The sequence below is a fragment of the Sminthopsis crassicaudata genome, chromosome 4 (genome assembly GCF_048593235.1).
Source record: "Sminthopsis crassicaudata isolate SCR6 chromosome 4, ASM4859323v1, whole genome shotgun sequence".
NCBI lineage: Eukaryota > Metazoa > Chordata > Mammalia > Dasyuromorphia > Dasyuridae > Sminthopsis > Sminthopsis crassicaudata.
Genome location: NC_133620.1, coordinates 101,228,717 through 101,256,483, shown reverse-complemented (window position 1 = coordinate 101,256,483; position 27,767 = coordinate 101,228,717). Strand labels below are relative to the sequence as shown.

Genomic DNA, 27,767 nt, shown 5'->3' with positions numbered 1-27,767 from the left:
TTTGGCTACGGGGTGAAGAGTTAAGGATGAAGCCTGGGTGACTGGGAGCATGGTCTTACCCTCAACTGTAATAGGAAAGTTAAGAAGAGGAAAGGGTTTTACAGGAAAGATAATGGGTTCAGTTTTGGACATATAGAGCATAAGATGTCTTTTGAGGTGTTTGGTATGGTCATGTGGAGATGTAAGACAGGAAATTATCAGAAATGAAAGCACAAGATAAGTAGATCTGAGAATCATCAGTATATTGATGATATTAAATCCATGGAAGTAAATGACATCATCAAGTGAAGGAGAAGAAAAGAGGGCCAAGGACATGCACTTTTAGCAGGTCTTATCTGGATAAAGATCTAGCAAAAGAGATCGAGAAGGAACAACCAAATAGGTAAGTGGAGAACCAGAAACCTAGAAAAGAGAGGGTGATTGACAGGGTCATAATGAGAAGAAAGGTCAAAAAGGATGAAGAGTGAGAAAAAGTTCCCCAATTTGGCCATTAAGAGTGGTCTTTTTGGAGAGAGCAATCTCAGTGGAATGATGAGGTCAGAAGCCAGACTTCATCTAGTTAAGAAGAGAGAGAAAAGGAAATGGAGGCACCTATTGTAGAAGGACTTTTAAAGGGCTGTAACCACAAAAGGGAGGAGATATATGGGACAAGAGCTAGTAAAAATGGATGGATAAAATGAGAATTTTTTGAGGATGGAGGAGACACGGCATGTTTGTAGGTGGTAGAATAGCAACCAGGTGATAAGGAAAGACTGAAGATAAGTGAAAGAGTACAGATGAAAGAGGGGGGCAATATCCATGAAAAGACCAAATAGAATGTGATTGCTTAGGCTTGTAGAGGAGTTAGCAAGGAGAAAGGACTACCTCATTATGTGAGACAAGTATGAAGGAGGAGATAATGGCAGAAGGCTTATGGGTGATTGATAAAAGATTAAGAAGGAAGAAGAAGTAGTTCTCAAGTGAATAGATGAAGGAATTTTGGGAGAAGAAAAAATTTAAGATTGGACTTGATAGTGGATGAAACAAAGCAGATTTTGTAAGAAAAGTTTCCCAACAATAAGACTTCTAATGCCAAATAAAAATAACATGTGAAAGTAGTTGGTTTCTTCTCATCACAGCACTTCTTGGCAAAGGCTAAATGACAATTTGTTGGGTCAAGAATAGATTCTTATTCAGTTACAGGTTAGACTAGATGGCCTTTGAGTTGATCCTTCTAGTCCAAAGATTCCGTGATTCTTGCTAAAGCATTAAGATAAAAAGGTTGAACTCTTCTTCAGAAAAACGAGATAAGGTTTCTAAGTGACAGGTAATATTGTTTGTTATCTTGAGGATCTGTAGGGAATCTTGATTTTGTAGTTTATCTCAATCACGATTTTGGATTGAGGAAATTAGGATGGCTTAAAAGTATAGTCAGTCATTCCATGTGTGTTGTAAAATTCTAAACTATATTATTATAGAAATCAATCAACCTTTTATTTTTCTTCTAGTGAAATAATTATGATAGTTGCCATTACCCCCATCATCATCATTATCATTGAACATTTAAATGTACACTTCGTAAAGAAGCCTAGAAAACCTAGTCTCTGTTATCTAAAAGCATCAGACATCAGAAACATGAAGCCAAAACATAATTATATAATAGAGTTTTTTAATACCATGAGATTTTATTTATTAAAAATTGCCTTTGAAGAATACAATGAAATATTACTTCAATTCAAACTAAAGTCTCAGTATTGCCATACAGAGTAAAAAATGGACTGTAAGATTTGAAATGGATAAAAACTTGTATTTTATTTCCTTGAAATTTGCATATGAAAATACTTTAAAGGAACACACAAAGGTCATTGTGTAGTCAGAAAACTTGGATTTGAATCATTCTTTGCTATTTGTTACCTAGCACCTTTAATAATTATTTGTTCATATATAACAGACCTTATCTAGTTTTTAAATAAACCTTTTTTTTTTTTTAAATTAAAACCTCTTATTTTTCAAAACATATGTGTGGACAATTCTTTAACATTAGCCCTTGCAAAATCTCGTGTTCCAATTTTTCCTCCCTTCCCCCAGGCCCCTTCAGGTGCTAAGTAGTCCAATATATGTTAAACATGGTAGAAATATATGTTAAATCCAATATATATACATATATTTGTACAATTATTGTGCTGCACAAGAAAAACCAAATCAAACCAATTTAAAAAAAGAAGCAGAATAAAATGCAAGCAAGCAACAATAAAAAAGAGTGAAAATGATATGTTGTAAACCATATTCAGTTCCCACAGTTCTCTCTCTGGGTGTAGATGGCTCTCTTCACTGAACAATTGGAATTGATTTGAATCATCTCATTGTTGAAGAAAGCTACATCCATAGAATTGATCATCATATAATCTTGTTGCCGTGTATAATGATCTCCTCTATCATTTTTTTTTCTTTGATAGACTGCAGTGGTTGTATCTTTCAGCCATGGTGGTGATGCAATTAAGAATGGTATTGTAGCCATGACTTTGCTATGAATATAAAATCAGCTGCTCTGTGCATTGTGATTATTATTCTTATTTATTGCCATTATTGCCTTTGATTTATATAGCATCTTTTTTTTCAAGGTATGTTCCTTTTTTAAAAAGTGTTATTGACACACACACACACACACACACACACACATACATTGTTTTTATGTTGTCTTTATTTCTGGAAATCTCACTTCTTCCCTCCCCATCCCTTGAGTGGTCACTCAGTGCTCCTTGCCCTTTCTTTAACTTTGCATAAAAAGGAAGCAGGTTGCATTTTCTAATATCTCTTTTGGGGACCAAACTTGGGCTTGATGATTATATAACATTCAGTTATATAGCACTTCTAAATATTAAACAGATGGTCCCCTCTCCTCCCTGCCACTCTACTGACTGTATGCCTTGGGGGAGTGGTAGAAAGAAGTTTGTCCAATCTGTAAGTAAACAGGGGTCTAGAAAGGTTCTTTCCCACCAAGGCTGTCAAATGAGATAGTCTTTGTAAAGCTCTTAGCAGAGCATCTGGCACAAAGTACATACTTATTGATTCTTATTCCACCCTCAATAATCAATAAGAGTCAGAACCAGGTCAGCAGACTCCAATTCTTCTCTGGCAGTGGTTTTTATTTCCTAGTTCTTCTCTTATTCATTGCTTCGCTAGCTAAAGTGATTATCCCTATATAAAGGCATGAAAATGCTCACTGGTAGCAGAAAGAAGCTGTTAATAATGAGTATTGAATTTAGAGTCAGGAAAGTTGGCTTGGAATCCTGGTTCTACCATTTGCTTTCTAGGTAACCTTGATTGTCGGTTTACTTCTCTGGACCATAGTTCCTCCAGCTGTAAATAAGTAGATGATGGCTTAGATCCTTTCTTGCCCCAAATTGTATAAAAAAAGTATAACCTCGGGCTAGAAGCTTGCCAGAGGAGCATAATTTACTTCAATGGAAAACTTCTTAGATTGCTCTAAGTGTAGTATGAGGCTGCTTCTTGGTGTAATTTCCATTTCATACCCTGTAGAGAATTGAAGACCCCATCTTGCTGAGCTTGTTGTATCCTCAAACTCCCTGTGAGGAAATGACCTACCAAAGCACAATGGCTCTTTGCTGCCAGTGCCTTTCTAATCTTCCTTTTCCAGAGATAATCTATTTCCCATGATTCAGGAGAGCCCTGATTCCTCCCTTCAAAAGAGAAGGGATAATTCCTTCTATTCTCCTGCCACTGCAAGAGAAAAAACCAAGCAAACCACCTTTATTAAAACTTTGTGAAATGATTAGTTCACCTCTGCAAAATTTTCCAAAGTCATAAGCTACAAAAATTCTACTTGACTCCTAAATTTCCTTTTTTTTTTTTTTTTTTTTTTTTTTTAAATTTACATTTGGCAGTTCTGCCTTTCCATATTCTACTGCTTTCTTTCTCCTGAGGCTAAGAGAATCAAAAATAATGCCTGTTGCAGAGTCTTAAACAACTAAATAGATTCTTATGTGGAAACCAAACTTAGAGGGAATTGAAAGTTAAGATATGAATTTTACATTAAGCTTACTTGTTGCATGTCTTGGGACTACTTATTTGTACTTATTTACATGGTTCATAGAAATTGGAATGAAATTATATATATGAAATGAATCCTTTTGCTCTTTGATTACAAAATGACATTATTTAAAATTTTATTATTATATTATATATATTATATTAATGTAATAACAAGCATCAACAAAAACAAACATGTAAATAATGCAACTATAACTCCCTTTTCATTTTACAAAGAAGTAACCAAATTACTAGCAAACCAAATATATATTTGCTCTCTGTCCTTTTCTAAGTCTTATGTGAAAAAAAATTGTTGTCAGTATGTGGATGATTCTGATTCTGCCTTTATTGTTTTGCATAGCTTAATATAGGACTTATTCCCTTGTATTTATTTCAGTGATGGTGTCTACTATTTTTAAATCACATGATTATATTAAGAATTAATTCATCTTTTCTCTATATTGAATGTAGAGATTATTTTCAGATTTTTGCTTTGACAAAACAGTTGTGAAGAATATTTTTGTATAGATATATAGATCCTTTAGGATGATTTTTAAATGATGAAGCTCTAGCAGTGAAATCACTGGGCCTGAGGGTAAGTGAAACATATTAACTTTTGCCATATTCTCTTAAAAATTTGCACTAGTTTATGATCCTACTAACAATGATCCTGTTTTCCTATAGCCCTGCCAAGATTTTGTCCTTTGTGGGGCTAGCTTACTATTTTAGGAAGTGGTACAAAGTTGCTTTTGACCTGCAATAGTACATTGATTCATTTTTTGAATAATGAAGATACATTTATGCTAGCTCATACATTTACTGCCACTCCTGTTGACCTAATAACCAATTGTATGATGCAGTGGAATCTAATATTCCTTGTTTGAAAGTAACTTTGTGACCAAGCTATCAATATTAGCCTCATTAGTTCTAGAGTATTTTACAATCTGATCAATCAAAAATATATTTATCCAATATCTACTATGTGCTAAGAACCGTGTTGGTGATAGAAAAAGATGTAAAAGACAGTCCCTGTCCTCAAGGAGCTTACAATCAGTGCAGGAAAAAATATACAAACAAATATATACAAAGCAAACTACATTCAGGATAAATAGGAAATTATTAAAAGAGGGAAAACACTGAAATTAAAGGTGATTTGAAAAAGCTTCCTGTAAGTAGAACTTAAAGATAGCCAGGGAAGTCAGTATTTGGAACAGAGGAGGGAGAGAGAATTCCTGGAGCCAGGGAGAGAGTGTCTTGTTTGTGGAACCACCTGGAAGAGGGTGGTATCACTGGATCAAAGAGTACACTGGGGATAGGAAAAGAGTAAGATATAAGAAGAATGAAAAGGTAGGAGGAGATCAGCATTTTGGGTTGGATCATGGAGGCAATAAGGAAAGCCTGGAGTTTATTGATTGGGAGCATGCTGATGATATGATTGGATCTGCATTTTTAGAAAAGATCACTTTAGTGGCTGGCTATGGAAAATGGATTGGAGTGGGGAGAGGTTGGAATTGTAAGCAGATCTACCAGCATGTTCTTGTAATAATCAAAGTGTGAGGTAATGAGGAGCTGCAAGGAGGGACAGTGTCAGAGGAGAGAAGGGGGCATAATTGAGAGATGCTGCAAAGGTGAAATTGACTGACCTTGATAATCCTAGGATGACTGCTAGGTTGTAAGCCTGAGGGATCAGGAGGATGGTGTTACCATTTATAGTAATAAGTAAGAGGGGGAAGTGGGGGAGGCTTTTGGAGGGAAGATAATGAATTCTGTTTTGATCATGCTGAGTTTTAGATAAATTACTGGATATTCAGGTAAGATATTGATGTGGTAATTGGAAATGTGAGATTTAGATATCAGCAAAGATAGATTTGGGAATCATTTGTGTAGAGATGGTAATCAAATCTATGGAAACTGATAAGATCACCAAGTGTAACATCGGGGAAAAGAGGAGAGAGCCCAGAGCCAAATTTTGAGGGATATCTATGGTTAGAGTGAGTGATCCTGGAGGATGATCCAGCAAAGGAAATAGAGAAAGATTCATGAAGTAATAAATAGATGGAAAACCAGAAGAGAATGGTTTCCCCAAACCCATTAAGAATCAAGGAGGAAGGAGTGGGCAATAGTGTCAAAGCTTCAGAGAGGTCAAGGAGAATGAGGATTGAGAAAAGGCCATTGGATTTGGCAACTAAACAATGAGTAACTCTGAAGAGAGCAGTCTAGGTAGAATAATAAGGTTAGAAATCAGATTATAAAAAGATAGAGAGAAATAAGAAGAATAAGAAGAGAAACTAGAAGCCCCTATGATAAATGCTTTAGGATAATGGTTAGCAGGGAGGGAAGACTCCAGCTTGAATTACCTTCTCTAGCTGACACAGTCTTGGTTGTGGTGAGAAGTAGAGGTGGTGGTGTAAGGGAATCTCTGAGGAGCCAGGACCTTTGAGAAGTCAACTAGCCTAGCCTTCCCTCAAGCTTTTAGCGTGTTGTGTAGGATTTTCAAGTGTCTTTCTATTTTTTGCCTAAACAGCTCCACTGACAGAGAACTTGCTGCCTCCCAAGTTTCTGTAGCTCCACAAATACAGAGTTTGGAGGTTATCCAGTCTAACCTTATTTTACAAATGAGGAAATTGAGGCTCAGAGAGGTGAGATCACCTGCCCATGGTCACGTTGTAATGATATCTCACCATAAGGAAGACTGAGAGATGAAAATACCCAAATGAGAACTGACTTGGAAGCACCACCTGTCATATTAACCTCACCCATTACAAGACAGAGGAATCATTCTAATGATTTTGTTTGTATAGCTCAACTATTGTATATACAGGAAGATCATTTTTCTGAAATATTTTATCTTCATGGAGACTGAATGTAAACCAGCAAATGCTATGTTCACTTTCTTCTTCTTCTCCTCTTCCTCCTCCTCCTCCTCCTCCTTTTCCTCCTCCTCCTTCTTTTTTTGTGGTTTTTCTTTTGTTCTGATTTTTCTTTCCTAACATGATTCATAAAAATTGTGTATTAAAAATTAATATATATGTATGACTAGAAAAAAGGAAACAATAAAAAGGGAAAATATGAGGCAAAACCAAAATTTATCTTCAGGTATCTATAAGTTCTTCTCACTATAAGTTGGGGTGACCATTAAAAAAAAGCTGTGTATTTTTCTGTCAACTTCAGCAGGCTCAGTGCTCTAGGCAACTAACTTTAAAATTATGTAAGTTTCAAGAAAGTTGCTGATCTATGTTTAGAGAGGAAGTTCTCTACTGAAATTACAGGTCCATTCCCTATTCTGCCCTTCAGCAGACTTTGTGAGCTAGTTGGATATATCCTATGGCCTTTATGCAGATCCATCCCAATCTTATGAGATAAGTTATGTGCTAGTCTCCTTTCTTGGGATATCATTGGAGTTGGGGGATGGACATTAGATTGGGCTTTAGGGTTGTTTTCTTTTTTAATTTATCCAGATTAATAATATAACAGCTGGATTGAAAGATGGTGTCTAGTACAGTTAATCATTTATAAAAGTACCTTGGATTCCTTTTGAAAATTTCACACTTTTAAAAATAGAATTTTATCTCCTATTCCTCAGATTTGAAAAGGATCAAAAGATAATTTAAGCTCCTTAAGACCAAGCGCTTTTGTATCCATGCAGGCTAGACTGGTTTGAGATTAATCTTCTTTTTCATCCTCTCTGCTTAATGAGGAATGAACTATGAATTCATAGTTTCTGTGAATCTGCTTATCACACCAAGCTTTTCAGAAAAGAAACGAAGTCTGTGTCAGAGAAGCAGCTTTCTTATCAAAGTTAGAGGGATTTGGAATAAACCAGTGTGGGATTTACTTTTTTTTTTTTTTTTTTTTTCCAGGAATATTCCATACAACTTTGGTTCTGGCTTTATTTAACCTCAAAGAACAGGGTAACTTATAGAGGAACAAGCAGGAAAAAGTTAAAAAATCAATCCTTCCTGTTCATTGATGTGCCAGAGTTAAGTAATGTGAGAAAATTGTTCTGAGATACCAGTGTGTTTGATGCACAGGAAACCCCTGGGGGACTTGCTTCAGCTGTTGCTGCTCCAACAAGGGGCCTTCTCTGTTGGTCCTCCCTGTGTTAGTGTGGGAAGGGAAGTGGGGGAAGCCTGAAGCATAGAAGTGGCCTGGTGGTATGTCCTGCATTGGGCCTAGAAGGTATATTCTGCTACTTCTGATTCTGTGAGAATACCTACAGATGAGTTCAGGGTTAGGCTTTGTATCAGTGAGGATCCACTGTTCAGTTACATAATTGTCAGCATGCATACAGTTCTTTAAGACTTGCAAAACATTTTACAAACATTATTTCTTCTTATTTTCACTTAAACCTGGGTGAAAGATGTTTTATTATCCCCATTTTATAGATGAGAAAACTATGGCAATGAAGTTAAATGATTTGCCCAGCTAGTTAGTTCCTGAGGCCATGTTTAAATTCAGGTCTTCCTGACTCTAGACTCAGCGCTTTAACTATGGTGTCTCCTACCTGTCTCAACCAATTATTGCCTACTAAACACTGACTTATTTTGGAGACTATTGATGGAAGAATGGGGCTACTCTAATCAATTGAGTTGATGCTGAAGTAAGAATCTGGATTCTCAGTCTGACTTGGGGTTAGTTATTTAAATTTTCTGTATCTTAGAGTCCTAGATGTGGGATATGTGGAAACAGCTTTAATAACGATGTTGAAGACATAGATAATTAATAAAATTCCCTATTTTCTTCTTTTCCTGAGCTCCAGATTTTGTAGCACTTTGTTGAGTGATCCTTTGGTTATTCTTTTGAATTATGAGATGAGATATCTTTGGGAAACAAATTTACATATTTTTCATGGAAGTTTCCCGTGACTTATTTCAAGGGAATAGCTTCTTTTACTTTATCTTTTGAAATGCACTCCTATGCCCCATGTGTCATTTTTGTGGCACATTCTGAATCTGCTGCAGTAGCATAGAGGGAGCATCTGGAAACCAGCCTCAGATCATTGTCTGTTGCCTGCTGCTTGAATTTTTCCTGAACTCAGATAATTTCTACAGGATAGGGAGCTTGGGAAGAATCTACCACCTTCCACATGCTAATAAAGTTGATTTTTGAAAGCCAACTTAAAGAGATACTTTACATATATATATAGATATATATATGTATGTATATATATCTATATATATATATAAAGATACATATAAATATGTGAATATTCTAAAGAACATGTAAAATATATGCATTTTATTTGTTCTTTAGAATATATTTTTTTCCTTACAAGGTTGTACTAATCTAAAATAGAAAATACCAGTGTAACCAGACTTTCTAATTTCAATGGGCATTGGAAAAATTCAGGGAAAACAAAGTTTTTATGAACTTAGAAGCTCAGTACCCACAGAAGGGGACCAGAAAGCTTTACTGACCTCCTACTGGAATGAGCCCTGTGAAGCAAAGAAAAAAATATGGGTATTTTGGAATAATCCTTGTGTCTTTTTGCCTGTGGCTCCAGGTATATCCCTGTGGATAACCCTGATACAGCAGATCTGTCAGGTACTTTGTCTACTGTGAAGCAAAGGTGTTTTTGTTAGGGAGCAGTAATATTGAAAGAAGTTAAAACTCAAAAAGGTAACTGGTAGAAGTGTTTCTAACATAAACATTACCTGTTGTTGGTTCAATTCAAACTCTGGTCTACAAAAAACATTTTCTACAATCCATACTTATCTGAAAACTTAAGTTTCCTAAAACTTAGGTTATCCTAATTTAGGTCCATTTTTTTGTCCTTCAGAGTTGGCTTACTTTCCCAACAATTCAGGAAACTGTGAAGATAGCATAGCTTAGGGTTCAGAGGGCTTGTTTGAAAATGATAAAGAAATACATTTCATAGATAGTAGGATTTCTGCCTACCTCATCTGCCAGGGATTTTGTGACTTGCCATTTTGAAACTTGTGTAGGAATGATGACAATAGGTTGCGCTGCCAGTCAGAATTAATGTCTTTTGTGATTGAAGTATTTGTTTTCCTTCTTTTTTGGCTCTTAGTTCAGGAGAAACAAAACATCAGAACTTTTTTTTTTTTTTTTTTTTTTTAAATATTAGGGCCAATTTAGTTCAGTAGGCTAGAAAACGTTACTATTTAGATCAAGATAGCCAGTTCTGTCCCTTATAGGCAGGTTACTCTGTCCATGGTCACAACCTGTGTTAAATTGTCCAGCGTCTCACCAGGAGGAGAATGGTGCGATAAGAATGATTCAATATAGATTAAGTCCTTCTTTTTATAAAAAGTGACTGCTTTATTTTCTGACTTATACAGTAACCTAAAGGCAATAGGTTATTAGTTATCACATCGGAGGATAGTAGTACAGTTTCTTTCTTTTTGTATTTAAGAGGAAAAATGTTAACTTGAAGTTTAAGAGTAACATTCTCTGAGAATTGATATGAAAGGCATTTTCTTAAGAAAAGTTCTGTAGAATTTCAAGTGGCATTTCAAGGCAATCATAAAGTAGAAATAAGATATTAGCCATTGGTGACTGGCAATCTTGGGGACTCTTTCATGTCCTATTTTTGCTCTTGATTCTTGGCAGCTTTATTTCTCTAGTCCAGAGAGTCAGCCACACTGCTCTGGTTTGCATTGGGAACTTTTCAAGTATGAAATTGCTGGAAGCCCTAGACTGGGAAATGGAGTTTAGCTATTTTTTCCCCTAAGTATTAGCCTGACCTTCTGAAGTCAATGTAGAGTTCTGGGTAAAACTTGTCTAGCCTCAGGAGGCATTTTCTGAATTTTCCTCAGCTGTTAGTGCTCTTCTTCATCCCCTCACTCTCTCCCATCTTTGGAAATAACTTTGAGCTTTGCATCTTGTATTTTATTTGCTTAGCTATTTAAATGTTGACTTTCCCCAGCATGCTACAAGTTGTTTGAGGGCAGGGACTGTTTCATTTGTGTTTTGTTGGCCTCAGCTATTGTGTAGTGCTTGGTATTTTGCAAGAACATCCTAAATGCTTGAAATTGTTGAATTGAATGGAATTAATTATTATTCCTCTATATAGATTTTGACAACCAAGGTGTTATTTGGTCCATTTAGAAATAATCCCTTTTGAGATACTCAACTTTTATCTAAACTTTCCTAACAAATTCAATCATGGCTTTCTTTAATCTTCATAATAGCTCTCTATAGCAATACTGGGAGTATCAAGTAGGCAGAGTCCAAGGCTGACATTAGAAGACTTGGCTTCGTATATCAGCTTTGCCTCTTAAAACCAAGTGACTTTGGCCAAATCAGTTAACTCCCTTTAGCTTTAAGTTTCTTCATCTGTAAAATGATGGGGTGAGACCAGAGGACTTCTAGGGTTTCTTCCAGTTCTGAATTTTTCATCTGATGAACTCCATTTTACAGATGGGGATATCACAACTGTGTGGGAAGCAGGATTCAAGCCCAGTTCTCCTTATAACTCTTGCACTCTATTATAAGAAGACAGTTTCACAAGGCAGCTAGGTTATGTAGTGGATAGAGCACTGAACTTGGAGTTTGAAAGTCTTGAATTCAGATGTAGTCTCTTATTAGCTGTGTGATCCTGGAGAAATTACAACACTGCTGTCTGCCTCAGTCTCCTCATTTGTAAAATGGGGATAATAATAGCATCTACTAGCCAAAATTGTTTTGAGGCTAAAATGAGATATTTGTAAAGTGCTTTACAAATCTGAAATTTATTATTATCATTATTATTATTATTGTCATTAGGGGGCAAAAGGCCAAACTCTGATTTTTTACTCTGAGTTTTTGTTATTTTTCTCTGTGGCTAAGAATATGCTTATTGCTTTGATAGTCTTTGAAGAGACCTTTAAGCTTTTTCAAATATAAGGAAACTTTGGGAAGATCTAGCCTACCTCTCTTATTTTATACATGGAGAACCTGAGGTACATTTATGACACTTGACTGAGGGGCTAGGATGAGGGCCCTATTGTGTTGCTTGGATGGCCACAATTCTGTTTCACTAGCAAGAGAGGTCGGTGGAAAGCATTTGGGAGTTGGCAGTGTTAACTGGCCCCTAAGAAATCATGCTGTTACCTTCTGGCATTACCATATGTGTATGCTGTTGTATTAATTATAAAGGAAACCTTATTAACTTGGAAGTTATTTAACTGTGTATAAAGCAGTTGTTCCAGGTCAGAAACAAGTTTTGTTCTTCTATTCCATTGCCAGCTTGCTTGAAAGTTTTAAACTGTGTCTGAAGGTTTTTCATTTTTATTTTTAATGAATAGGAAAACTCCTTTATTTAATTCAACAGTCATTTGGTCTATAGTTATAGTGGGCCAGCAAGGATCCTTAGTATTTTAGGTTTTTAGATAATTACAAAGTCATTCAAGGCAGTAGTGAAAATCTCTTCCTCTACTAAACTTTTGACCACAGAAGCTGCTAAGAAGCTGCTACATTTCTATCTCTCTCCCTGATTTCTTATACTCAAGAGATTTACTATTTTTATATTTTATATATTTTATTGAAGTTTCTTATTTTTAAAAATACAGAAGAATAATTTTTCAACATTGACCCTTGAAAAACCTTGTGTTCCCATTTTCCCTCCTTCCCCTCATCTCCTCCCCTAAATGGGATGTAATCCAATATTATGTCAAACATGGTAAAAATATAAGTTAAATCCAACATAGATTTACATATTTATACAATTATCTTGTATACTGATATGGAAATTTCCATTTTTATTTGTATTTTTTTTTAACTAAGTGAGTTTATTATAAGAGTTTTGGAAGCAACAAGGATATTCACTCCAGGAACCAATAGAGCATCTCAATAATTAGAATATAGCTAACTTGCAGGAAAATCAGATCAAAAAATTAAAAAAAAAAAAAGAGAAAAAAATAAAATCCAAGCAAACCACAACAAAAAGAGTGAAAATGCTACGTTGTGATCCACGTTCAGTTTCCATAGTTCTCTCTTAGGTGTAGTTGCTCTCCATCACAAGTCTATTGGAACTGGCCTAAATCATCTCATTGTTGAAAAATCCATCAGAATTGATCTTTGTATAATCTTATTGCCGTGTACAATGATCTCCTTGTTTTGCTCATCAGTTCATGTCAATCTCTCCAGGCTTTATCCTGCCGATTGTTTCTTATAGAACAATAATATTTCATCACATTCATATACCACAATTTATTCAACCATTATCCATCTGATTGGCATCCACTTAGTTTCCAGTTTCTTGCCTCTACAAAGAGGACTGCCACAAACATTCTTGCACATGTTGATCCCTTTCCTTTCTTTAAGATCTCTTTGGGATATAAGCCCAGAAGTAACACTGCTGGGCCAAAGGGCATGCACAGCTTTATAACCCTTTTGGCATAGTTCCAGATTGTTCTCCAGAATGGCTGGATATCTTCACAATTCCACCAACAATGTATTAAGTTTTCCCACATTCCCTCCAACTTTCATCATTATCTTTTCCTGTCATCTTAGCCAATCTGAGAGGTGTGTTTTTGTTGTCTTTTGATTTGATTTTTGATTGATTGATTGAAATTTGCATTTCTCTGATCAATAATGAGTTAGAAAATTTTTTCATATGACTAGAAATGGTTTCAATTTCTTCATCTGAAAATTGTTCATATCCTTTGACCATTTACCAATTGAAGAATTCTTGAATTCTTATAAATTTGAGTCAGTTCTCTCTATATATTTAGAAATAAGGCCTTTATCAGTGGTCAAGAGATTTTAAAAGAATAGATAAGAGAAGTAAAGGAACTGAATACTTGGAGAGAAAACTACTCTGCAAGTTAGCTATATTCTAATTATTGAGATGCTCTATTGGTTCCCGGAGTGAATATCCTTGTTGCTTCCAAAACTCTTATAAACTCACTTAGTTAAAAAAAATACAAATAAAAATGGAAATTTCCTTATCAGTAGTCTCTAGTCTGATTCCTCAGTGTATTTGTTCACTGTGGGTATTTCAGTATCAGGGATTTGGGGTGTTAGTTTATGCCAGATGAATAAAATGGGTGTGTCTGCTGTGGTTTTGGCAGATGGATTGTGTTTTTCTGCCTTCCCCATATACTGGACACCGCCTCTGAGAATTTTAGGCCTCTCCCTGATAATCCTGAGCATTAGCATATTTGTAGTTAGTGTTAGTTTCTTAACTATTCTATATTTTAATACCTTGTAATCACAAATCTCAGTTTTAAGCCTATACTTTTCAGACCATGGAATCTTAGGTTGAAATAGACCTGGTTTCTCATTAGAAGTCAGTTAGGTGACTAATGTGGAACTATGTTTAATATGGTTGTACATATATAATATATATCAGTTTGCTTGTTGTCTTGTGGAGTAGAAGGGGGAGGATGAAAAAAAAACTGGCAATCACAATTTTGTAAAATTAAATGTTGAAAAATATCTTTATATGTAATTAGAAAAAATAAAATACTTTTAAATATATGTGTGTGTGTGTGTGTGTGTGTGTGTATGTATGTATGTGTGTATGTATGTATGGAAAATGAAGTCAGGGTGTGAGTAAAAAGCCCAAACACAGGCTACCCATTAGAGGAAGGCTGGCAAAAAAAGATTAGATGAATTACAGCAGCACTGAAAGCCAAATGGACTCCTTGATGGCTCAGGCTGAGGCTTTTGTTGTATTTAAAATTGTGAAATACAACTAAGAGGTCACTATTTTCATGCCCTTATTCATCCTTCATTTTGAAATGATAGATACATTTAGGAGGACTGTCTCTTTTAGATTTTGCTGCCTATTTGGTTGTTTCAAATTGTGTCTTTCTCTGTCTTGCTGCGAGTAAGACTATTTCTGGCCACAACTAGGTTCTGATCCAAGGAATTCTCATCTCCACTTGAAATGTGAATATGAGAATAAGTAGGCCTGTATCTTCAAGTTTTTAAGGGAGAGACCATAGCTTGTTATAATGATTTGCTCACCTTGCACAGAGTAGGGATCAGTCAATGTATTTTTGTCTTCCGCAGAGCTTTGCTCTCCACTGGGGCAGTGAGCGTGCCTGATTTTCTTAGTCAAGCTACTCTTTTCATTTCTATTATTGCTGATGAAATTCTATCTGGTTGATGTATTTATGAAAATGAAGAGAAGGGGCTTGAAAGAACAAAAGTATGGGGAGGCTTCTCCCACCAAAGCTGTGAGCAAATTTATTGAAAGTATAGCATTGGTTTTGTGCTCCTAATGTTGGAGAATTATGTGGAAGGAGGTGGGGGGATCAGCTAGAATATTTTAGAGCTAGACTATCATTTGGTTCTTTCTTTCCCCCCCCCCCTCCCCTCCTGAGGCTGGGGTTAAGTAACTTGCCCAGGGTCACACAGCCAGGAAGTGTTAAGTGTCTGAGACCAAATTTGAACTCAGGTCCTCCTGAATTCAAGGCTGGTGCTCTATCCACTGCACCACCTAGCAGCCCCTAGACTATCATTTGGAAGTGTGACACCTTACGTGAAGCGGAGTTTCCTTCACTGTACAAAGTGAATAGTTTGGTATTTGTCCAGTTAGCACAGGCCTGATACTCTCAGATGGAGCACCTGTCAGCCAGCACATTGGGAGCAGGGATCTTGTATCTCTAGAACTGTACTTTTTGTGCATCTAAAGGCAAAAAAGTTTGCATTTGCCTGTTGGTCCTCATCTTGTGTGACAGTAAGGGAAATGTGGGGTAGAAGCTGGGGACCTGACTCAGAGTTAAAGGCAGGCTACCCATACCAATTTTCACAAAGCTGCCCCAACTTGTTTTGGTGTTTAAAGATCTTTATTCTTCTCTTGTATTGTTTGAACCTATTTAGAAAATAAAACAACTATCCAGAGGAAAATTGATTTTTTTTTTAAGAGAGAAGGATGATGAAGAAGAGGAATTTTTGTTTTGTTTTGAAAAAGATTGGAGAGAAAGATCATATTTTCTAGATTTGACTGGTTTCTGTTTTTCAGGTCACTGCCATCTTGTTGTCATTCCGAGTCTTACTGACTGAGCTGAAGCAATATAATCTCATGAAACTGGTTTGATTGTTAATTAGTCTGTTTTTGATTGTAGAAGGGGCTAATAGCTGTGTTGCCATCATTGCATGTCCTGGAAAGAACTGGGAAAGCTTCCAGAACTTATTTTTCACTAAAATTTATCCTCATTTAAATGCAGTAGGAGTGTATGCATGTATAATTACTTATATGTTTATGTATTATATATGTACAAATGCATACATATGCATACACGGCACATATATGACATATATCTGTCATATAAATGATGACAATAGCATAAACTTTTCAGAAACAAATTCATAAGGAATGAAGCTATTATATGTATTGTATTGATACATTAGGTTATTCCTGTTGGATAGGTTCATGGTTTTCTCATTGTTGGACTTGAATTCTCCTTGGAAGTTTGCATGTTCTAATCAGCTTAGTCTTCTTGAGAAGCTGGGTTCTGTTGATTTTATATTTGTTTATGAATTAATTTTTGTGACAGACTCCCTAGACTATTCATGTATAAGAGAAGGGTAGGTTAGCTCAGGGCTTCTTAAACTTTTTCCACTGTGACCCCTTTTTACCAAGAAAGTTTTATGTGTCCCTGGATATACAGGTTTATAAAATAGGTATATAGATCAAACATTTACTGATAATAAATCACAAAGAAGTTTATTTTAAAACAATTCTTTGGTATACTTTTATTTTACCATTTATTAAAGATTAAAACAAATTTGCATACTAATGAGCTAGATGTGCTTGTTTATGATTAAATGTGCTTGTTTATTATTAAAGAATTCAATTTTGGTGAAATATTTGATCATTTTAATGTCTCGAAATTTTTTGCTACCTTCCCCCCCCACATTGTTTTGTGACTCTACGTAGGCTCATGACCCATATTTTAAGAGGCTTTGGGTTAGCTTATTGTTACTTGGATAGAAATCACAAATTATGATCAGGGATAAAAATCCTATGAAGTGTTCATGGAATCCCTTTGAAATTTTGATAGGCCAGGCTATTTTCCTGATGGTTTTTAAAACTGATAAAGTCCCAGTGGTTTCTCATTTTAAATCCTGGCATCCTAATGGAATGTCTGTTATTTTTTTTTTCCCTCCCTGTTGACCCCTAGGGCACCTGAGTTGCATTTCCTTCCCTCCCCGTGAAGAAGAGTTCCTCCAATTGATGGTGAACTGCCTTCCCTGTATCTTCATCCTGGGCCAGGACTGTAATGCAAAGTGCCAGCTGCTGAACATGCTGCTGGGGGAGCGGATACTGCCTACCACCAAGCGGGGCAGTGAGGAGAGCTGTAAGCGGCGGCGCCTCCACTTCACCAATGGGAATCAGACTCGGGTCAGCTTGGCGCTGCCCGGCCAGTATGAACTAGTGCACACTCTGGCCTCGCACCAGGGCAAGTGGGAAACCATTCCCGAGGAGGACCTGGAGGTCCACGAAGAGAGTGAGGACCCTACCCACGTCTTGGCAGAGCTGGAGGTGACAATGCACCATGTTTTGCTGCAGGTACAAGATGCTCTTACTGCTCATATACAGACACACACACAGAGCTCCTACAACCAGCCTTCTATATCTAGCTTCTTTTTTTGCTTTAATATTTAAAGTTTTTTCATGTAACTTCCTTTCCAAATATATCACTTCCCCTTCTCCTGTACAGCAAAGTATTCCTTGTAACAAAAAAAAAGGGGGGGGGGGCACCAAAAGCAGTTGAGCAAACATGCACAACATATCAGTGACATCTGACAGCATTCTGCACCTTCTTTCAGTAGACTGAGAGGTAATGCCGTTTATTTAACACTATTAATTAATGAATGTATCATGAGTTCTCAAAGACAGCAGTCAGAAGTTATGGGGAATATGACCTACTAAACAGAGGAGAATTAAATGAGTAAAGAACCTTGCTTCCATTTTGATTTCAGTATTGCTGTTATGCTAGAAGGCCTCCTTTGAACTGCTCAGCCCTTCTGTGCATGCATTCCCTTTACTTTGAAATAAGAGACTGCTTTTCTGGAAACTTTGGAACAGTAAATTTGTGTGTTTATTGAAGAAAATGCTGCAAAATTTATTCTTAGCTACCTTTCCAGAAAGAGAGAGGAGAAAGGCTGATATTGTCAATGATCACAATTAGAGCTTAGGATTGGGAGAAGGAGTTTGGGAATTTTTCCTTGGAACCAACCTTTGATTACTCATAAATTACATAACTTTGACATATCCTCTTCTTTAGAAGGTGTTTTCAGAGGATAGACTTTATATAGCTATGAAGTAATGGTGGGACTGTTTGAAAGAGCAGTCTTACAATTCAGTTAAATTCAGCAGCTATTCTCTGTTAGTTGTGAGACAAAATTTGAGACAAAAAAAAAAAAAATGATTGACCCAAATCCCTGCTCACAAAGAGCATGTATTCAGATTATTAGACAAGAAAAAATGCACTTTAGGCATATTGGAGGAGAGAGGGAGAACTTGAGCAATAATAATAGAAATTTTGTGCAACTGGATGAAGCCAACTGGCTTCTGAAGGGGGCACAAATAAATTCCTGTCTGTTAGGGCTTAGTCTCCAAGAGCTGCCATGTCCATTTGGGTTAGTCTCTACCTGTCCCTGGTGTATTTTAAGTACCCAGACCAATATAACAGATGAGGGATTGATTGTGATGCCCTACTAAAATGCATATTTCTATCAGGATAACTGGAATCTTGGTTTTTCCTTTCTTACCAAGTTTGTTCAAGTCACTCTTGATTTCTGTGACTTATCTCTATTAATTCATGTGGTTTGTCAGATTTCATTTTTTAATGATTTTTAATCATTTATATTTATTTCTTTCCTCCACTGACTTAAAAAAATTACAAACAATCTTGTAATAAATATGTATAGTCAAGTAAATCAAATTTCTGAATTGACCATATCCGCACATATATTTCATTAGTATTTTTGCTTGGCAGGAGGTGGGGTATAGTTCACCATCAGTTCTCTGGAACTGTGATTTGTAATTGATCAGAAATTTTTTTAATTAAAATTTTTTTCAATAATATTTTATTTTACAAATACATGCAAAAATAGTTTTCAACACTCATTTTTGTATGACTTTGTGTTCCAAATTTTTCCCCCTTCCTCACCTTCCTCCTTTCGAAGTCAGCAAATAATTTTATATAGATTAAATATGTGCTATTCTTTTAAAATACTTTCATATTTGTCATGTTATGTAAAAAAGATCAAATCAAAAGGGGAAAAAACATGAGAAAAAACAAACAAATAAACAAAAAACTGAAAATACTATGCTTTGATTCATATTCAGTCTCCATAGTTTTCTCTGGATGTGAGTGTCATTTTCCATCCCAGGTCTATTGAAATTGTTTTGAATCACCACATTGTTGAGAAGAGCCAAGGCTTTCACAGTTGATCATATAATCTTATTGTTACTGTGTACAATGTTTTCTTGATTCTGCTTACTTCACTTAATATCAGTTCATGTTAATCTTCTCATTATTTTTTATAGAACAATAATATTCCATTACATTCATATACCATAACTTATTCAGCCATTAATTGATGGGTATCTACTTAATTTCTAGTTCCTTGTCATTACAAAAAGGGCTCCTACAAACATTTTTGCAACATGAGTCCTTTTCCCTCTTTTATGATTTCTTTGGGATATAGACCCAGTATTGAGCCTACTGAATCAAAGGGAATGCAGTTTTATAACCCTTTGGGCATAGTTTCAAATTGCTTTCAAGAGTGGTTGGATCATTTCACAGTTTTACTAACAATATATTAATATCCCAGTTTTCTCATATTCCCTCCAATATTTATAATGATCTTTTCCTGTCAATCTAAGAGTGTAAAGTAGAGTTGTCTTAATTTGTATTTCTCTAATCAATAGTGATTGAAAGCATTTTTTCATAAGACTAGAAATGGCTTTAATTTTTTCATTGAATTTTGTGTTTATATCCGTTGACCATTTATCAACTGGAGAATGACTTATATTCTTATAAATTTGAGTCAATTCTCTATATATCTTAGAAACAAGGCCTTTGTCAGAAACACTGTGAAAATTTTTTCCTAGCTTTCTGCATCCCTTCTAATCTTGGATGTTTTGGTTTTGTTTGTGCAAAATCTTTTTATAATGTAATCAAAATTATCTATTTTGCATTTCATAATGTTCTCTGGTTCCTCTTTGGCCATAAATGCCTCCCTTCTCCACAGGTCTGATAGGTAGTCTTTCCCTTGCACTCCTAAATTTGCTTATAATATCACCCTTTATGTCCAAATCATGGACTTATATTGGTATAGGGTGTTAGATGTTGGCCAGTGCCTTGTTTCTGCCATACTATTTTCCAATTTCCCCAGCAATTTGGGTCAAATAGTGAGTTCTTATCCTAGAAGGTGGAGTCTTTGGTTTATCAAACAGTAGATTTCTGCCATTATTGACTGTGTAGTTAACCTATTCCAATATTCACTACTCTTTTTCTTAGCCAATGCAAAATTGCATACAAAATAGTTTTGATGACCATCACTTTATAATATAATTTTAGGCCTGCTATGGTTAGGCTACTTTCCTTTGCATTCCCCCCCCATTAATTCCTTTCATATTCTTGACCTTTTGTTCTTCCAGCTGAATTTTGTTATTATTTTTTTCTACTATATCTATAAAGTAAATTTTTTTGGCAGTTTGATTGGTATGGCACTGAATAAGCAGATTAATTTGGGCAGAATTGTCATTTGTATTATATTAGTTTGGATTAACCATGAGCAATTGATATTCTTCCAATTGTTTAGATCTAACTTTATTTGTGTAAAAAGTGGTTTTTTAAAAATTTAATTTAATTTTATAATTATAACTTTTTTTTGATAGTACATATGCATGGGTAATTTTTTACAACATTATCCCTTGCACTCACTTCTGTTACGATTTTTCCTTTCCCTCCCTCCACCCCTTTCCCTAGATGGCAGGCAGTTTTATACATGTTAAATATGTTATAGTATATTCTAGATACAATATATGTGTGCAGAACCAAATTTCTTGTTGCACAGGAAGAATTGGATTCAGAAGGTAAAAATAACCTGGGAATAAAAACAAAAATGTAAACAGTTCACACTCATTTCCCAGTGTTCCTTCTCTGGGTGTAGCTGAGTCTGTCCATCAATTGGAACTGAATTAGATCTTCTCTTTGTTGAAGATATCCATTTCCATCAGAATACATCCTCATAAAATATTGTTGTTGAAGTATATAATGATCTCCTGGTTCTGCTCATTTCATTCAGCATCAGTTCATGTAAGTCTCCCCAAGCCTCTCTGTATTCATCCTGCTGGTTATTTCTTTCAGATTAGTAATATTCCATAACATTCATATACCGTAATTTACTCAACCATTCTCCAATTGATGGACATCCATTCATCTTCCAGTTTCTAGCCATTACATGAAGGGCTGCCACAAACATTTTGGCACATACAGGTCCCTTTCCCTTCTTTAGTATTTCTTTGGGATATAAGCCCAGTAGTAATACTGCTAGATCAAAGGGTATGCACAGTTTGATAACTTTTTGGGCATAATTCCAGATTGATCTTCAGAATGGTTGGATCTGTTTACAACTCCACCAACAATGTATCAGTGTCCCAGTTTCCCACATCCCCTCCAACATTCATCATTTTTTTTTTCTGTCATCTTAGCCAATCTGACAGGTGTGTAGTGGTATCTCAGAGTTGTCTTAATTTGCATTTCTCTGATCAATAGTGACTTGGAACACTCTTTCATATGAGTGGAAATAGTTTCAGTTTCATCATCTGAAAATTGTCTGTTCCTATCCTTTCACCATTTATCAATTGGAGAATGGCTTGATTTCTTATAGAGTAAGTTCTCTATATATTTTGGAAATGAGACCTTTATCAGAACCTTTAACTGTAAAAATATTTTCCCAATTTATTACTTCCCTTCTAATCTTATTTGCATTAGTTTTTTTGTACAAAAGCTTTATAATTTGATGTAATCAAAATTTTCCATTTTTTGATCAATAATGATTTCTAATTCTTCTTTGGTCACAAATTCCTTCCTCCTCCACAAGTCTGAGAGGTAAACTATCCTATGTTCTTTTAATTTATGATCTCATTCTTTATACCTAAATCATGGACCATTTTGATCTTATCTTAGTATGTGGTGTTAAGTGTGGGTCCATGCCTAGTTTCTGCCATACTAATTTCCAGTTTTCCCAGCAGTTTTTGTCAAATAATGAATTCTTATCCCAAAAGTTGGGATCTTTAGGTTTGTCAAACACTAGATTGCTATAGTTACTATTTTGTCTTGTGAACTAACCTATTCAACTGATCAACTAATCTATTTCTTAGCCAATACCAAATGGTTTTGGTGACTGCTGCTTTATAATATAGCTTTAGATCAGATACAGCTAGGCCACCTTCATTTGATTTTTTTCCCATTAATTCCCTTGAAATTCTCAACCTTTTGTTCCTCCATATGAATTTTGTTGTTATTTTTTTCTAGGTCATTAAAATAGTTTCTTGGAGTGAAAAGTGTTTTGTAATTGTGTTCATGTAGTTCCTGGCTTTGTCTTGTTTATATTGTTTACAATTATTTTATATTATACATATGTGTGTGTATATATTATATTGCTAAGTTATTTTAAATGGGTTTTCTCTTTCTATCTCTTACTGCTGAGCTTTCTTGGTAACATATAGAAATGCTGATGATTTATATGGGTTTATTTTATAAAATGCAACTTGGCTAAAGTTATTGTTTCTAAAATTGCTTTTCTAGAATCTCTAAAATGCCATCATATCATCCTCAAAGAGTAATAGTTTTGTTTCCTCATTATTTACTCTAATCCCTTCAATTTCTTTTTCTTTTATTGATAAAGCTCATTTCTAGTAATATATTGAATAATTGTGGTGATATTTGGCAACCTTGTTTTACCTCTGATCTTTTTGGGAATGCTTCTAATTGATCAAAATTCTTGAGTTATTCAAAGAAGTTTATCTTTACATTGTTATTATTGCATAAATTATTTTCCTGCTTTTATTCACTTCTCTGAGTCAGTTCATATAAATTTTCCAGCTTTCTCTGAATCCACCCCATTCATCATTTTTATGGTACAATATTGTGGTATTCCATTATGTTCATGTACTCTAACAACAGAAACAACAATAATTATGGCTAGCACTCTTACAGTTCTTTAAAATCTGCACAGCACATTGCATTTGTTATTTCATTTGATCTTCACAACACCCTTGAGAGGTTAAGTGCTGTTGTCCTTTTTTTATAGATGAGGAGATTGAGGCTGAGAAGTAAATGACTTGCCCAGAGTCAATGAGTGTCAAGGGAAGATTTGGATTCAGATCTCCTTGACTTTTAAGTCTAGGGCTTTTTCAGTTCTACCACTTAATTGCATTCCTCAGTTGATGAGCATCTCATGAAACTTTTTTTTGCCAAGTGCTGCCCTGAATCCTACTTTGTTCCTTCCAGCTATCGATGTGGAAAATATCAGAATATTTAAAGTGGATTCCCTTTTTTGCTGTTTGATCTGTTGGCTGGGTTGGACTACCTAAATAGCTCACATATATATGTATCTTCTGCTTCCCCACCCCCAACCCCAAGGATGATGGATGGATCTTAATCATTTTGTTCAGTGTTCAGGCAGCGATCTAAATTAGACCAGTCACTAAAGTTCAGTCTCTGCATAAGGCAGTTAACAGCCCTCTTGCACATTTCTCATGGTTGTGACAGAGATTTCTTTGTTTGGCTAAGTTATATTTAGGACAAATCAGCTCCAAATACTTCACTTGATTTGGAAAGGGTGGCAAGTCAAGGAAACATTTGATTAAAGGAAGCCAATATTGAATAAGGGGAAATGGGATGTTCATTTTGAACTGTCAAATTATCAAAGCAGAATTTCCCACCACCCTTATCCTCTCATACAATACTCATTCTTTTAATGCCTCACTTTTAAGTCTTCATGAATTAGCAGTAAATGGTTTGTTCTGGGCTAAGTCACATGGCTAATTTCATCAGTTTACTTGCAGCTATCTAATAAATTTGAATATTTTATTATATTTGTCAATGTCACTAAGTTTATATTGAATTCTTAATATTAATTTTTAAGATAGCCTTAGTGAAATTAGCTATGTGAGTCTAGAATAACCTGGTTATAACTATATCTGAAGTCTTTAAGACAAAAAAAAGTGACTAGGTAAACATATAAAATATGGAGTAATGTATCCTTAAGGAAGCTCCGGACTTGGGGCATTTAAGAAGTGCTCCAAGCAACTCTTTAAAAAAATTACACAACATTTATGGATTTGCCTTGGTAGAAGGAGTTTCCTCACTGACCCTTCCCCACACTAATGAAATCACAGGCCTAGACCAAGAGAAAACCTACAAAAGAATCAATAAATAACTAACACATACAAAAGTGCAATTGTGCTGTGTTTTATTTCAAATCCATTTGCAGTTTAACTGAGACTTCTTACTGGGAAGTCCTGTACCAGAAGGACATAAGAAAGGAATGGTTTGAAACCTTAGCTAGTGTTTGTTATCAGCAGGATCAGACAACACTGCAGGTGGTCTGCAACTTGGACCTGTTCATGGCTTATTCTTCCAGTACATCCTTATTTACTAAGACATTTCTCTACTTGCAAAACCATTTATTAATTACTTCATTTTGTTCCTTTTCTCATTCTTTCTTCTTAAACCCTTTTTTTCATAGTTTTCTATCTTGAGTCCTCCTTCTTCTCCACTCTGAGACTATTTCCTTTCATAGTGTGATTTCAAATTAGAACTGCCTGATTTTGAGTCTTGGCTCTGCCATTTATTTGGCCAAGTCACTTAAATTCTAACTGCCTCTGTTTCCTTATCTGTCAAATGAGGATAATAACTGCCCTGCTATCTCACAGGATTATTTTAAGAAAAGTCCTTTGCAAACTGGGAAATCCCATAGAAATATGTCACGGTGCTGGTATTATGGTTATTAAGAGAGTGTGAAAGGAGGAGGACTAGAGAGTTATGCAGAGATTATATTTGCTTGTCTGACTTGGATTTTTGACAAGCTGTTAGTTGGGATTTTTTGATCATTTCTGGAGCAGGCTTATCATGTTGTTTTGGTACATTTGCTTTAGCTGATCTTTTTTTGCTTCTCTTGCCACCAACCCATTTATTGGAAGCAGATGCTTTCTGACTTGTCTGTGAATTTAAGGTGCAAGGTAGGGAATATTAGGATAGTTTAAGGTGGTTCCTAAGCCAAACTGTTAGATCTCAATCAATAAATTAATTTGAATTTCTGTTTACATTAATACTTTCATCTCTAATTATATGATCGTTTGGAATAAAAGTTTCTCTCTTCACTAATGTCTTTCAATGAAATTGTAATTTTGCATTTCCCAGAAGTTTTTTCATGCAAATGTCTGTCATTGTATAAATTAACAATAGATTATACTTTGTGAAAGAGTTATAAATATACTCTTATTGCTGTTTTGTTTTTTTCTGCTAGTAGCCTCTCTGTTAGTCTTATTTTGATAATTTTTAATCCACTGCTAACCAGACAAGTTCAGGAGGTTATATACTATAATCAGTTAAAGAGTAAATGGGGGGTGGGGTTTGGAGTTAGGAATGAGGAAGGTTATAGTATAAAGTGTTCTTTCTGGACAAAAGATTTTGTAAGATTGTTGTCATCTATAAGGCTGGCATGTACAAGAAGGATTTATTGACTCCACGGTGCAATTTCACCACTGGATGAAAATTATAGAGAGATATGTTTGGGGCAGCTAGGTGGCGCAGTGGATAGAGCATCAGCCCTGAATTCAGGAGGACCAGAGTTCAAATTTGATCTCAGACACTTCCTAGCTGTGTGACCCTGGGCAAGTCACTTAACCCCAGCCTCAGGGCGGAAAAAAAAAAAAAAAGAAGAAGAGATATGTTTAAGCTCAATGTAAGAAAGAATTTCCTACAATTTAGATTATCCTAAAATGTGGCTAATTACACTCTGGAAGCAGTGAGTGCCTAGTCTTAAATGTTAAGGCATAGGCTGGACTATCAAAAAAGGTGTGGTGATTCAGGTAGATTTTTCACTAGGTAACTGCTAAAAAACCTTCCCAGCTGGAAAAAGTATGGGTTTCTAGAGGGTACCCCACAGTAAAAAAAAAAAAAAAAAAAAAAAAAAAAAAGATAAAGGAAGAAATATGTATGTAAGAGAAGAAAGGAAAATATTCAGAAAACATACTTAATATAAAGAAACCTTGACTATGAGAAAAAGTAGAATTGTTTTGAAAAGAGATAGGGAGGTTCAAGCATAGGCTAAATTATAGCTTCTTAGAAGCATCTGTCTTCTCTGTTTTTCTATTTCCTTCTTTCCTTCCCTACTTTCCCCAGAAGCATCTGTCTTCTCTGTTTTTTCTATTTCCTTCTTTCCTTCCCTACTTTCCCCAGTGTATAACATTACTATATGACATAGTATAGTAATCTTAGTGAAAACATCTTATAAAAATTGAATGTCTATAGGATTGATAGAAGAATATTTTTTTCTTGCTTTACCACAGTATTATTCTCTCTCTCTCTCTCTCTCTCTCTCTCTCTCTCTCTCTCTCTCTCTCTCTCTCTCTCTCTCTCTCTCTTTCTCTCTCTCTCTTTTTTTTTTTTTTTGGCAAAATGTTAATAAAACTACTATCACCTAAAGGAAAGAATAAATTTTCCTAATAGGTAAAAGCAAAGAGATTGAAATTTTATTCTTCATTGTTAAGAATTATTCTTTTAAAAGATAATCAATAAAGATTTCAAATAATCCAAACCTTCTTGTATGTCCAGTCTTCTTTTGCTACTAATACATTTATTTTTCTCTCTTAATAGTAGGTTCATACCATTCTACATCAGCTTTCTTTTCACCTTTTTTCTTGGGGTTGGAGCAGTTAAATAGTAGACATTTGCTAGAATCTTTGTATGCAGTTGCAAGTACTTATAGACTGTAGAACCCCTACTTGGATTTCATAAGGTGTTAAAGATGCTGTTTTCTCTTTGACTTCCTTTCCTGATTCACTGGACCTCAAAAAAGGAGAAGCCAAAAAGAATGGAGTCTTATTTTATAGGCATGCACTTTGTAGTCATGGTGGCCAACTTTTAACTTTTACATAAATTGTCTTTAAGGATGTCATAAAAAGTAATTTTCCCCAGTATCTCAACCCATTCCCATGTGCAGCAATTCACATTCTTTGAAACATCTCCTTTTTTTCCAACTTGAAGCTTACTTACATTTTTCTCTTGTTCTTTTCTCAGAATAATGAATAAATGAATGATTAAAGCATTTTAAAAGTACTTGCTAATATGCACAGCACAGTGCTAAACATACAAATAGAAAAATAAGACCATTTCCAGCCTTCAAGGAGCTACCATTTATTGGGAAATCAACACAGGGAATGGCTCAACTGAAAGTCAGATGGAAAGGTCCCTTGATCCTTAGAGTACAGCAACAAAAGAGATGGTAATGTTATGGATATAGTGATGTTAAGATGGAGAATATTGATGATACTAACAATAGCTAACATTTATATAGAGCTATAAAATTTGCAGTGTTTTACCTATGTTGTTAAGAGTGTTGGGATTCATGGGATCTTCAAATGGGGTTCTGGAACAGTATCATGAGTGTGCCAAAAGAATTTGGAAGCTTAATTTTTAAGCCAAGAGGCAAAGTTTTATTATAATTTTAATGTCAGTTAATACAGGTTAAATTTCAAAAGAGGAAGATAGCACAGAGAAAAGAGAAAACATGTAAATTTAGAGGGAAAACTG

At 35.3% G+C, this 27,767-nt stretch overlaps 1 protein-coding gene across 1 annotated transcript in view; it reads left to right on the top strand.

Annotated features, from left to right (window-relative positions):
* DSTYK (dual serine/threonine and tyrosine protein kinase) overlaps window positions 1-27,767 on the top strand; it is a 60,771-nt gene that overhangs the window by 10,135 nt on the left and 22,869 nt on the right. The window contains exon 2 of the mRNA XM_074308940.1: window positions 17,109-17,497. Coding sequence (XP_074165041.1) covers window positions 17,109-17,497 — 389 coding nt within the window. The remainder of the gene's footprint in view (window positions 1-17,108; window positions 17,498-27,767) is intronic.